Source organism: Vicia villosa, linkage group LG1, assembly GCF_029867415.1.
Source record: "Vicia villosa cultivar HV-30 ecotype Madison, WI linkage group LG1, Vvil1.0, whole genome shotgun sequence".
In the NCBI taxonomy this organism is placed as follows: domain Eukaryota; kingdom Viridiplantae; phylum Streptophyta; class Magnoliopsida; order Fabales; family Fabaceae; genus Vicia; species Vicia villosa.
Genome location: NC_081180.1, coordinates 7,204,808 through 7,218,202, shown reverse-complemented (window position 1 = coordinate 7,218,202; position 13,395 = coordinate 7,204,808). Strand labels below are relative to the sequence as shown.

At 31.8% G+C, this 13,395-nt stretch overlaps 2 protein-coding genes across 2 annotated transcripts; both read right to left on the bottom strand.

The window, feature by feature from the left end:
* Window positions 1-1,387: 1,387 nt before the first annotated feature.
* On the bottom strand, window positions 1,388-2,687 carry LOC131632097 (uncharacterized). The gene is made up of 3 exons (XM_058903138.1): window positions 2,588-2,687; window positions 2,140-2,483; window positions 1,388-1,831 (listed from the first exon to the last, which is right to left on the bottom strand). Exons 1-3 carry the CDS (start codon window positions 2,685-2,687, stop codon window positions 1,388-1,390), a joined length of 888 nt encoding a protein of 295 aa, XP_058759121.1.
* A 6,777-nt stretch (window positions 2,688-9,464) lies between these two features.
* Window positions 9,465-10,559, bottom strand: LOC131631254 (uncharacterized). Its single transcript, XM_058902319.1, has 3 exons — window positions 10,460-10,559; window positions 10,025-10,356; window positions 9,465-9,875 (listed from the first exon to the last, which is right to left on the bottom strand). The coding sequence occupies exons 1-3, from the start codon at window positions 10,557-10,559 to the stop codon at window positions 9,465-9,467; spliced, it is 843 nt and encodes a 280-aa protein (XP_058758302.1).
* Between the last annotated feature and the right edge of the window lie 2,836 nt (window positions 10,560-13,395).

Here is a 13,395-nt window from a genome sequence, read left to right as displayed (position 1 = left end):
AGAGCATATTATTGACCAATAATTATGCATGAGTATAATGATGACTAAATCTACCCCTAGCAAGTTTTTTACTGTTAACACCGATTTATTCATTTATTTTCTGTCATTTACTTTTCCATAACCAAACAACTAACCCTTGCAACCAAACAACTAACCCTTGCTTAGAATAATAAAAAATGGTTGAATCCTTAGTTAAGCAAACCAGTGTTTATGGATATGATAATGTTACACTTGCTAATTGGATACTCGCAACATCAATCTAAAACACCAACTATCTTAAATAAGCTTTTTATGACTTAACTTATGGGGTTAGATATTCAAAATATAATATGCACGCCGAAAAATTGATTTAGAGATACCAAACCATGCTCTATAGTCCAAGTGTACATTTGATTCTATTTTTGAAGGAAACAAATTTGATTTTAGAGGTCTATAATTGATCTTTACATGTTTTAGTTGTTAAAAACTAAACTTGATTTTGTTTCTCAGATTGATTTTAAATCGAAACCAAATTTTTTAGCTTTAAGATTCTATGATTAAATCATGTAGTAAAATTTATTCTTCTACTCACTTTTATCATAATTGATATCATACATAAATAAATTATTTTCAATTAACTTTTGGATAAAATTAATTTAATCAAAAATGATTTGTCTATGCATAAGCAAACACACACTAAGACTTTGTTTGTGAGTTTGCAATGGGGTTAGAGAGGGCTTATGAGGAAACACATTTGAAGAGAAAAAAAATCATCTATTGAAACAATGTTTTTTATAAAAAGAGTGTTATTAACTCTATGTTTAACACTCTCTTAAATAGTCACTCTTTTATTGAGTGAAACATATGTGAGTCATTCACTTATTCGTGAGTCATTCACTTTAAAAATAAATTTCACATAAAGTGATAGGATCCACATGTGATTTACCGAATAAAATAATAAGTGTTAGAGTGTTAAAAAGGTAGTATTTAAAACATTAATCTTTTATATAAAATAATAAATAAATATTTATTGTTAATATATTTTTAATTTTCAAATTATTAAGTAATATCAAAGATTATATTTGAAAAATTAATCTAAGCTATCTAAAATTCTCCAAAATACACATCCACTATAATTTTTGAGTTAGTAAAATTGCAAATTCCATATTATTAATAAAGATAAACCCCTTAAAATTCTCACAATCCAAATCTCTCAATTTTACATTCGTTGACAAGTTATGCATTTTTAATCAACTTAGGAGCTTCTTGTGATACATAGCATGTTGATGGAGAATTGACATTGTTTTGTTCAAATTTATTCATTTTTTGGGTGTGTTTTTTCCCCCTTTTATATGGCCTTACGTCATAGCTTTTGAAATGATGCTAATTTGGCAAATTTCACTTCACATCACAAACGTTCAACCTTTTTTTCCTCTGTCAACACATTCATCTTTTCAGCTTCCTCAGTTGCAGTGTCTTCATTTTTAAATTTTGTTGCACTTACGTCATTATCAATCATTGTATCTACTAGTTGCTCCTCACTTTTAGATTCAATTATACTTTTTTGAACCATCGATGTATCCACTGTATCATTGGCCTCATGCACAATTTTTTCACTTTTTGTGTTGCTCTTGCAAGTCTTTCTATTTTGTCCAGCTTTTTTAATCTTGTGCTTCTTACCATTTAGATGAGCATTCAAGCCACTCTCACTTGTGGCTTTAATCCCACACAATTCACAACTCCAATCTTGCTTCAGTTTTTTCTTCAAATCAAATGTGGAAGGCCCAGTCTCCGAATTAAGCAGTGTCGTTGCTTTTCGCTTTGCATAAAAGAGGTCGGGATCTGGCCTATCCTGCATTGACATATTCAAATAAAGCATCAGATGAATTATTCAACAATACAATCAACTAATCTAATAATCAACAATAGGTTAGTTATCTTATTGTATTCTATTGTTATACATGGATTAATATTCTTAAAAAAAAAAATAAAAAATGGGTTAGTGACAATAAGCAATCCGGATTCCCATTCTATCGTAATCAAAATAAAGGAGCTTACAATCAATAGGCAGAAAAATGATGAAATTTAAGAAAGAAAAAAAACATACAGAGGTTAACAAAGCATAACACCAGAGAATGGAAAATCGTTATGAAAACTGACCAACACGATAACGTTGTCCTTGTTATTGTTACTGATCTCTGGAGAAGGGTTGATTGCCGTAGGAGGCAGAACCATGGATGGTTGCGACGAAGGCAAACCCATTTGAGCAACAACAACGGAGTTTATCACCGTTGAATTTGACCACTGTGGCCCTAGTCCATGAATATTCAACGGTCTCTGGGTTGAAATCCCCAATTCTCTCTCCATTGCAAGTTCCCTTCTCACTTCTTCCTCCAACTCCCTCCGCCGCAAAATTTCTCTGCGGATTACCTCCTTTTCAAGTTCTCGCCGCAGTGCCTCCTCCCCAATTAACGGTGGTCGGAAGCTAGAAAAACCACCGTCCACTGAAAAACAACATCAACGATAAACATTACTAGAAACAAATAGGTATATTTTCTTTGGTTTAATAGCGTGTTGTTGAAGCAAAAGAGTTTTCAGATTGACTTACTTTGAAGTGATGGATCTGGGAGATATGTGGCCGGGGAAGGAGAATGCGACATGGTTGGTGGTGGTTTGACGTTGTCGACGTCATGGAATTTGAACTCCATTGAGAAAAATTTGAAGGAGAAAAAGTGATTATTATTATGAGAATGAGAATGAGAGCTACACAGAAAGACAGAGTGATATTTAAAGGGAAAAAACAGAGGCGGGAAGAATATTGTTTGGAGGAGAATGTATCTCACACGCAGCACTTCAGCGCGCATTTAGGGATAACAACGCGTCGGGTCGGGTGCGAGTTTCACACAATCCAAACTCGCATTCGAAATCTGCACTCGAACCTAAACCCAAACCCAGTCAACTCGAATTTTTACCCGTTGACTCGGGTTCGGATGCGAATGGGCCCCGCAGGTTTGAGTCTGTTTGCCAATCCCTAAGCTGTTGGTTAGAAGCCTAAGGTCAATAGTTTAAACTATTAACCAACTAATTTTTAATTTTGTATAATTATTTATTGTAAAAATCTTTTTCTTTAAATTTTTAAAATTTAATTCTTTTTCAATAATTAATTCTTTTCTATAAAAAGTTGATGCGATTTTTTGTATTATTATTTTTCTATATAAATAAATTCATTGATAGGAGTATTTGGTCAATAATATTATCTTTATGATAAAATAAAAATATAATTAATATCTGAAATAGAATATAAATAAATTTGAACAAATTCTTTAATCTTATTAAATATTATTAAAAATATTTTTATTATAATTTATTCCCTATCATGTAAAATTAACTATTCTAGACTTTAATTTATTAAAATAATAAATTATATATATTTTTACAGACTGTTTGTTATTTTTAATACCAAAATTAGTCATTGTTTTGTTACAATATTGTATAGTAGAACTAGAGATTGAGTTAGAGAGATATTATTTAAGCTTCATATGGATTAAAATTAGCATTTATTTTAACTAAATAAAAAACAATAAACTAAATAATAAATTTAATTGGATATATTATTATTTAGTATAAAAGACAAATAGATTTTTTTTTTTATAATTTATTTTACTATTTGTGAATTTTGGTTAGGTATCAAGCAAAATTTATTTAGAATTTTAATTTACTTAAAAGTAAATTATTATTAAAAAAATGACATGGTATTGAATGATTGGATAATGAATACATATCTAATAAAAAAATATGCCATGTCAATCAAAAGTTAAAAGTATTAGCTTTAATTTTTATTTTAAAATTATTTAATATAATCAAATAAAAATTAAAAAAAATCAAACAACTCAAATTCTAATAAAAATTAAAAATTTGGAATAATTTCCATTTCTCATTCATTTTCTAAATACCTTTAGTTTAAATACATTCCAAACAAAAAACTTTTCATTTTTTAATAATAAAACATTCAACAATTAACATTAAGAATTAAAATAATTCTCTTTTATTTTGACAAGTTGTCAAAGAAGACAATAATATATAGATAACTATAACAAAGTTCTAAACATTTAAGGATTTTGAATGTCTTTTTTAAGTCTTTCTCCGGGGAATGATAACTTACATAAGGTTTATTGGTTTACATAAGGTTTATTGGGTAAATATAAATTAGGGTTAATAGATTATTTGGTCCCTTTAAATATTTGAGATTTCGTTTTTAGTCTCTATAAAAATTTCCTTCAAAGAATAGTTCTTCTAAAATTTTTCATCCACACTTTTAGTCCCTCCTACTAACGTCCGTTAACAGAGCTGACGTGACACTGCCAGCGTGGCCAAGATGCTGACATGGATGCCATGTGGCATTTGGTCCCCATTTTATATTTTTTTATATAAATTTTATTTATAGCGACGGACATTCCGTCTCAAAATCCGTCGCTAACATGAACATCATTTAAAAGCCCAAAATTTGTAGCTAATCTGTAGCTAATTTGTGACTAATTCCTAGCTAATTCAAAGACATCATTTTTATGAAATTTTCAACCGCTATTAATTTTTTGATCAAAATAATAGCCTAAAAATCAATCATATGCTAACGTTTTCTAGGTCATAAAAATGATGTCTTTGAATTAGTTAGGAAAAAGTTACAAATTAGCTACAAATTCTGGGCTTTTAAATGATGTTCATGTTAACGACGGATTTTGCAGCGGAATGTTCATCTCTATAAATAAAATTTATATAAAAAATATAAAATGGGGACCAAATGCCACGTGACATCCATGTCAGCATCTTGGCCATGCTGGCAATGCCACGACAACTCTGTTAACGGACGTTAGCAGGAGGGGCTAAAAGTGTGGATGTAAAATTTTAGAAGGACTATTCTTTGAAGGACATTTTTATAGGGAATAAAAAAGAAATCTGAAATATTTAGAGGGACCAAAAAGTTCATTAACCCTATAAATTATGGGTAAATATAAATTATGGGCGTCTTGATCTGGAGTATGGTAGTCTAAGGGTAAGCAGAGTAAGAGAGTTTAATTTAACTTTATTATCGGTAGTATGGTTGTGTTTTGATTTTAGTGACTAAGTATGGTCTAAAGAAAGATAGTGTCCAAGAGGATGATAAGAAGGCGTGTCAACGTGTTGAAAATATTTGAGTAGTATGCATGAAGGGGTTGGTAGTTTGATTGAAAATAGGGTTGTTAGGTAAGAAGGTAGTGGATAAAGTACATTTTTGTTGTTGTACTCTTTATAATAGGTTTACAATACGTTTTATCTTTGTGTGAATAACCATGTGTCAGTTGCTAAGATGTGGAGATCAGGATGAGGGTTGATGAGGCGAGTTGGAGTTGGAGAAGGTTGTTAGCTTGAGAGGAAGAGCGAATAGTAGAGTGTTGTTCTTTGTTGGTTGATTTATCTTTGCAAATTAATGACTAAGATGTTTGGTGTTGAAAACCTTGTTCAGCTCATTGATTTCTACCAAAAGGACTTACCATATTTTAACGCATTGAGTCGGTTGACCACTTAGAATTGAGAGAGTTAATTTAGAATAAAATTGCTCCTTTGAAAGTTTCTCTTTTTTAATGACTGGTTCCAATAGAATTACGTCAAAATATAATTTGACTCGTATGAATATTGCTCCTTTAGATTCTTTCTTATGTTTCAGCAACTGTGGCCCAAACCTTTAAAAATCGAGGCATGCCAGGGTTGTCCTGTTTAGGGTCGGGTAGCTTTAGTTGTGGAAAAGGAGAAAGTGTTAATAATTTGTTCTTTGAATGTGATTTTTTGGTCGCATTTGGTTTGATATCCCTTTAGGTTCAAGTAGAGTTGCCTTATGGGGCGACAATGATACTCCTTAGGGTTCAAGAAAATTTGCATCATAAGGTGAAAATGATACCCCTTAGGGTTCAAGAAATTTTTTCCAGTAGGGCTAAAGTAGAGTTTCATCATATGGTGACAAGGATATCTATTAGATTTCAAGCAAAATTTCCTAATAGGGCTCAATATTTTGGAGATTTTAACAAACAATAATGTTGAAAAAATAGGATGCCTCATTAAAAACCCATGTCCTTGCATAAGAAACTGGTTACTTTACATACTGAAGTTCAATTGGTTTTAACAAGATAGTATTCATGTAAAATATGGTTACAAAGGTTAGAAATTTTGTTATTACAGAAATAAAATAGTAAAATCCTTTGGCGCGTTGTACCTTCTACATGAAAATTTTCACGCCACCAAATGGGCATGTCAATCTCAACTAGTAATGCCCTTAGTGCCATAAACTATTTTGAGTGGTGTATCCTTAGTGAAAGGGCGAGGTTATATATGTGCTTTAACTATGAAACACGTGGCATTTAAAAGTTGTTCTTAACTAAAATAGAACATGACTTGAACAAGAATGTCTAAGTTTTATGAAAATCAGATAAAATTACAAATGGAAAACGAATGTACCTCATGTAGTTTTTTAATCCACAGTCCTTTGACTACATCAAAATTCTTTTTTATTCCACCGAGGATGAGCTTATTGGCTGATTTGGCTTCTCCATTGGCCTAGGGATGCACCACTAAGATGGATTTTTTTAAGATTCCCAAGTGGTTATAGAACTCTACTACATTTTAGTTGGTGAATTGGGTTCCATTATCTAAGTCGACGTGATCGGGGAACCCGAACTTGTATATTATTCACTTCAAGTAGAAGCGTTAGACTCTTTGTGCTGGATCTTAGACATGGCATCAACCTCAATCAATTTGGTTAAAAGGTCCACACCTATGAGAGATAACATCACTTTCCTTGACATCGGGGGAAAAGGGACTTAGGATGTCCATTCCCCATTGGTATTAAAAACCTAGGGTGAAGTCACAAATGAAGGATTTACGTTAGGGCGTGATGTACGTTTTAATGCATATGGCATTTATCACATTTGTCGATGAATTCCGCATCGTCTTTCATCTTGGTTGGCTAGAAACAACCCAATCTTAATAATCTATAGGCCATGTCCCTTCCTCTAATGTTTCTTCCATTGAGCCCAAGTGACTTTCAATAAGTCACCAGCCAAGTCATCGAAGATTACTAGACAAATAAAGTATAACTTGTCAAATACCTCTAGAGAGTTCATAACCTGGCCAAGTAATTCAAATTCTTCGAAGTGATTTATGTGCCTAGGGAATAAAACACTCGAGATAATTTTCTATCCAAGCTTGCCAACACATTTTTTTGGCCATAACAAGAAAGTGATACAAGAAATGTTATTCATCCCTAGCATCGAGAAAGAAGTGGTCAACACAATTGATACCCTCGATGCTAAATGGTGGATGGCCAACTATGTGATATTTGATAAATGAACAACCCCCCTTATATGAAGGTGAGGTAAATGAAATCAAGAGGCTGACAATAAGATACACCATAGTGGTAGGAAATTCACACGAGATGGGAAATGACTCTTCGATGCTGAGATGTTTAGAAAAAAGCGAGACCCCCTTGGTACTCATGGAAGTTCACAATGAAATGTGTGGAAGCCACATCAGAGGATGTCCCATGTCCCTTAAATTACTTAAAGTCGGCTACTACTGGGCAACCATGATGAAAGACAAAGCAGGATTTATATACAAGTGTGGCAAATGCTAGAGGCAGATAAACCTATATCACACCCCAAAAGAAACCTTTTAATATGTGACTTCTTCTCGACTGTCTTACCAATGAGGCATGGGCATCATGGGTCTATTTCCTCTTGTTATGTCCAAAATCACGGTAGAGAGAGTCTTCCGATATTACTAGAAGGGAACAATTTACAGAATTAGGCTGCTCAGACACATTGCCTTAGATAATGAAATCCAATGCGCCAACTCGATCGCAGTAGAGTTTTGGACCAGATGGGAATCCAAACCAAGTTTGTGTTAATGGTGCATCCTTAAGCCAATAGATGAGCCAAATTACCCAATAAGGTCATACTAAGTAAAACTTAGATTGAAAAAGTTCTGTTTGATTATTGAGATTAGCCTGAAAAGTCTCTAATCTGTTTGTTAGCTCAACTTGTGCAGAAACTTTATTTTGGTCAGGGATAAGCCATTGTAAAATCTCTAGATCTGAATGTATCAAAGATTTATTGGCATAACCTATAAAAGCTCAAAATTTATAGTCGAAATCTCAAGAAGATCTCTTTGGGACAAGAGTAGACCAACATTTGATCGAACTTGGATAAACCATTGGTGCCATCTCTCTAACCCTTATCTTTTATCTTATGTAATTTGTTTTACTGCTTGTAATTTTAGTTGCTTTTCAACGAATTTTAATATTAAGATAATTTTCCTTTTAAGTAACAAATACTTAAATTTAATCGCGAATTTTAAATACCACAATTCACCCCGCCTCTTGTGCTTGAAGTCACTTGTTCAAAAACTTTTACTGTTGTCATTATTATCATTAGAATTATTATATGCCATGTTTGATTGTATTGATTTATTGATCATCATGTTTGAGTAGATAAATTTAGATTCTAAGACATGAGGGTTGTCATACGGACATACCTCATGTAGGTTTCTTAAGTACTATTATAACGAGAATCAACAACTTGTTTTGTAATTTCTGTTTTTTTTATAGAAAAATGTTTGTTGCGAAAGTAGGAACGCCGAGACATCGTTTATGCGCTGAAAGGGCATAAACGATATCCGCTTTAGAAATTTAAATAATCGACTCCAAGATTTCAAAAGTATCTCAAAGTCAATTGAGAAAATTATTCCCCTTTAACAAGTCTCTAAACATACTAGTTATGCTCCAAAAGCAAGTGATTTGTGTGGATAGAATCCTAAAATGCTCCAAACACAATTTTAGTGTGTGTTTGCTTGTGTAGAGACAAATCAATTTTGAAAAAAAATTAATTTTATTTAAAAGTCGCTTGAAAATAATGATGAGGAGTGCTATGAGCACTTTTTTTTAACACTTTTTCAATATTCTCTTTTATTAGGCGAAATACACTGGGTTCTTCGCTTTGAAAATGGATTCCACATAAAATGGTATGACTGACGTGTATTTTTACCCGATAAAAACTAGTGAGTTTTACATAAAGTGTTCATAACAATCCTCTTTTGTATAAAATGATAAAAAATGATGATTATTGTTATTAATATATTTTAATTTTTTAAAATATTATAACAACAAACATTATATTTGAAGAATTTGTAGAAGCTATTTAAAACCTTTCAAAATACATCTCCAATATAATTTTTGAGTTCTATAAAATTGAGAATTTTATATTATGAATAAAGATAAACTCCTAAAAGTCTTCACATTCCAAATCTCTCAATTTTACATTTGTTGCCAGGTTACATATCTTTAATCAATCTCAGGATACAGAGCAGTTTTTCCCTTTTATATGGCCTTCCATCACAGCTCTTGAAAAAGTGCTAATTTGACAAACATCACACCACAAGCGTTCAACCTTTCTTCCCTTTGTTTATGCACTTATCTTCTTCGTTTCCTCAGTTGCATCGTCTTTATTTTTGGATTTTATTGAAGTTATGCCATTATCAACCATTATCTCTACAAGTTGCTCTTCACTTTTAGATTCATTTTTACTCTTATGAACCATCGATGTATCCACTGTGGCCTTGACATTCACAATTTTTTCACTTTCTTTGTTGCTCTTGCAAATCTCTCTATTTTGTCCAGCTTCCTTAGTCTTGTGCTTCTTACCATTTAGATGAGCATTCAAGCCACTGTCACTTGTGGCTTTAATCCCACATAGTGCACAACTCCACTCTTGCTTCAGTTTTTTCTTCAAATTAAATGTAGAAGGCCCAATCTCCGAATTAGCCAGTGTCGTTGCTTTTCGCTTTGCATAAAAAAGTTCGGGATCTGGCCTATCCTGCATTGACATACTCAAATAAAACATCAGATGAATTATGTTTATAAATATATTTTTTCAAATTGATTATGTAAATAAATTATCCTTGTTATCAAAGAGGTTAACATAACATAACACAAGAGAACGAAAAAAAAGTTGTAAAAACTGACCAACACTATAACTTTATCCTTGTTATCAATCTCTGGAGAAGGGTTGATTGTCGTAGGAGGCAGAATCAACGTTGGTTGCGACGAATCCATATGGCCAACAATAACAGAGTTCATCACAGTTGGATTTGACCACTGCGACGCTAGTCCCTGAACATTCGGCAGCCTCTGTGCTGAAATCCCCAATTCCCGCTCCATTGCCAGTTCCCTCCTCACTTCTTCCTCCAGCTCCATCCGCCGCAAAATTTCTCTGCGGATTACCTCCTTCTCAAGTTCTCGCCGCAGTGCCTCCTCCCCGGTTAACGGTGGTCTGAAACCAGAAAAACCACCATCCACTGAAAAACAACAACTTTAAATATCAGATATAAAAAAAATAGGTTTATTTTCTCCGGTTTAATAGCGTGCTGCTGAAGCAAAAGGGGTTTTGGATTGACTTACTTTGAAGTGATGGATCTGGCAGATATGTGGCCGGGGAAGGAGAATGCGACGTGGTTGGTGGTGGTTTGACGTTGTCGACGGCACGATATTTGAACTCCATAAAGAAGAACTTGAAACTGAAAAAGTGATTATTATTATGAGAATGATGAGAGCTACAGAAAACAGAGTGATATTTAAAGGGAAAAAACAGAAGCGGGAAGAATGTGGTTTGGAGGAGAATGGACTCACGCGCAGTACTTGCGCGCGTTGGTCTGAAGCATAAAGTAAAGAATTTAAAAATATTGCTACTTTGACATATTCATTTTTAATTTTGTGTAAATATTTATTGTAGATAATATTTTTTCTGTAAATCTGTTTCTACCAACAATGAGAATTTAATTCTTTTTCAATGATAAAATTTTTTCTATAAAAAGTCGATGCTATTATTTTGTATTATTATTTTTCTATATAAATAAATTCATTGATAGGAGTATTTGGTCAATATTATTATCTTTATGATAAAAAAAAATCATTCATATTTTCTAAAATAGAATTTAAATAAATTTGAACGAATTCTGTTAATCTTATTGAATAATATTGAAAATATTTTTTATTTTATTTCCTATCATGTAAAATTAACTATTCTAGACTTTAATTTGTTAAAATAATAAATTTTATATATTTTACCGACTGTTTGTTATTTTAAATACCAACATTATTCATTGTTTTGTTACAATATGTATAGTAGAGTAGGGGTGTTCGCGGTGCGGTTTGGTTCGGTTTTGAGCATAAAAGCCATCCTAACCGCGAGATAAAAATGCATGCGATTCGGTTTGGTTCAATTGATTTTTAAAAAGTCATCCAAACCAAACCAAACCAAACCAATGCGGTTAGGATCGGTTCGGTTGACTGCGGTTTACACTATAAAATAAAAATGTACTGAAATAAAAGGAAAAAAGGAAAGTAATTTAATGTCAATATAATATATGATAGTATATCATACAAAAGAAATTATATTACAAGAACAATAGAGAACTAAAAATACATATATTAGACCGTAGAGAATTATATATATATATATATATATATATATATATATATATATATATATATATATATATATATATATATATATATATATATATATATATAAAATACAAAAACTAAGTGGATTATGCCAAAACTTAAGTTAATAAATTAATTATTAAAATTCAAAACGTTAGATGTGGCTGTGTGCAATTGAATTTGGAAAGATAATAAATTAATTATAAAAATTTAAAACTTAAGTTAAATATGCGGTTTGGTTCGGTTCCGTTCGGTTTCGTGAAATAAAAACCGCAAACTAAACCAAACCGTGCGGTTCAGTCCAAAAACCATCCAAAATCATCCAAACCAAACACGGTTTTTTGCGGTTTCGGTTTGGATTGGTTCGATTTGCGGTTTTGCTTTTGGATTGGTTCGGATACGATCACCCCTATAGTAGAGATTAAGTTTAGAGAGATATTATTTAAGCTTCATATGGATTAAAACTAGCATTTATTTAAACTAAATAAAAACAAAAAACTAAAGAATACATTTAATTTGATATATTATTATTTAGTATAAAAGACAAATAGAAAAAGTTTAATATATGTTAATATTTGTGACTTTTGGTTAGGTATCAAGAAAAATTTATTTCAAATTTTAATTTATTTAAAAGTAAATTATTATTAAAAAAGTGACATGATATTTGAATGATCGGATAACGAATATATATTAAATAAAAAATTATGCCATCTCAATCAAAAGTTAAAAGTATTAACTTTAATTTTTAGTTTAAAATTATTTAATATAATCAAATAAAAATTAAAAAAAAATGAATAATTAAACAAATCAAATTCTGATAAAAATTAAAAATTAGGAATGATTTTGATGCTAGGAGAAACAAATCCATTCATTCTAATCATGATAATTACATTTACTAATCACATATTTATAACATTGACATAAATAAACCAATTACTCAATATCTAGATCCTTTTGAAGGATAGTGACTCGCCATCATTAATTAATAATGGGCTTACACAATTTGGGCCTAACTCATTACATTTCACCATATCTCAGAAAACAATCTTGTCCTCAAGGTTGTCAAGATTGTTCCTACCACAAATTTTCTTCCCAGATCCGATTTCTTAAAAATGAAGAACCAAGCTTGTGTGCACATCTTTAATTATCCACTAGGATCCCATTGCTTGATGTTCCCATTGCTTGATGAGAAGCATTTTCCTATTGCAAAACAATTTAAAATTTCACCCATTTGGCAACAATAGTTCCAAGTTTTAATGCACTCGGTTAACAAACTACATGTGGTGAGAACAAAAACATCACAATTCTTAAAATTACTTAGAAGGTAGTGAACCCAATCACAATAAAGATTACTAATACTACATCTCATTTCAGAACTCTTCATGTTACCATTATAGGTGTTGTCTTTCTGATGTAGCCTCCAAGCAAGCTCTACAGTGTGAAAAAAATAGAATCTCATAGAAGTCGAAGACCATAACCGAGCCACATGAAAACTGTGATCCCTTTCTTTTTCTCTTATAAGATTTAACATTTCTGCAACCTTTCTCATTTCCTCAATCACTTGTGAGATGAAAACAAGAAAAATATAACCTTTCAAACTCAATTCATCCATCCAATTGATTGTTACCTCACCCCATGGAAACACAAAGAAATTTGATTCTAAATTCAACTTCTCAACAAGACACGTACTACTAGCATTCCCGCAGATAATGAAAGTGAGAGTCGAAATATAAATAGCGAAATAGCATTATGAGAACATACCCAAGTTTTTGCTTCAAACCCACATTGGATTGTATAACCAATCGATTCGTGAAAAATTATTGGATCGAGTCCTTGTTTCTCTAATTGAGAAAAAATATGGTGGCCTCGAAGACACAAAATTGATTGCATAT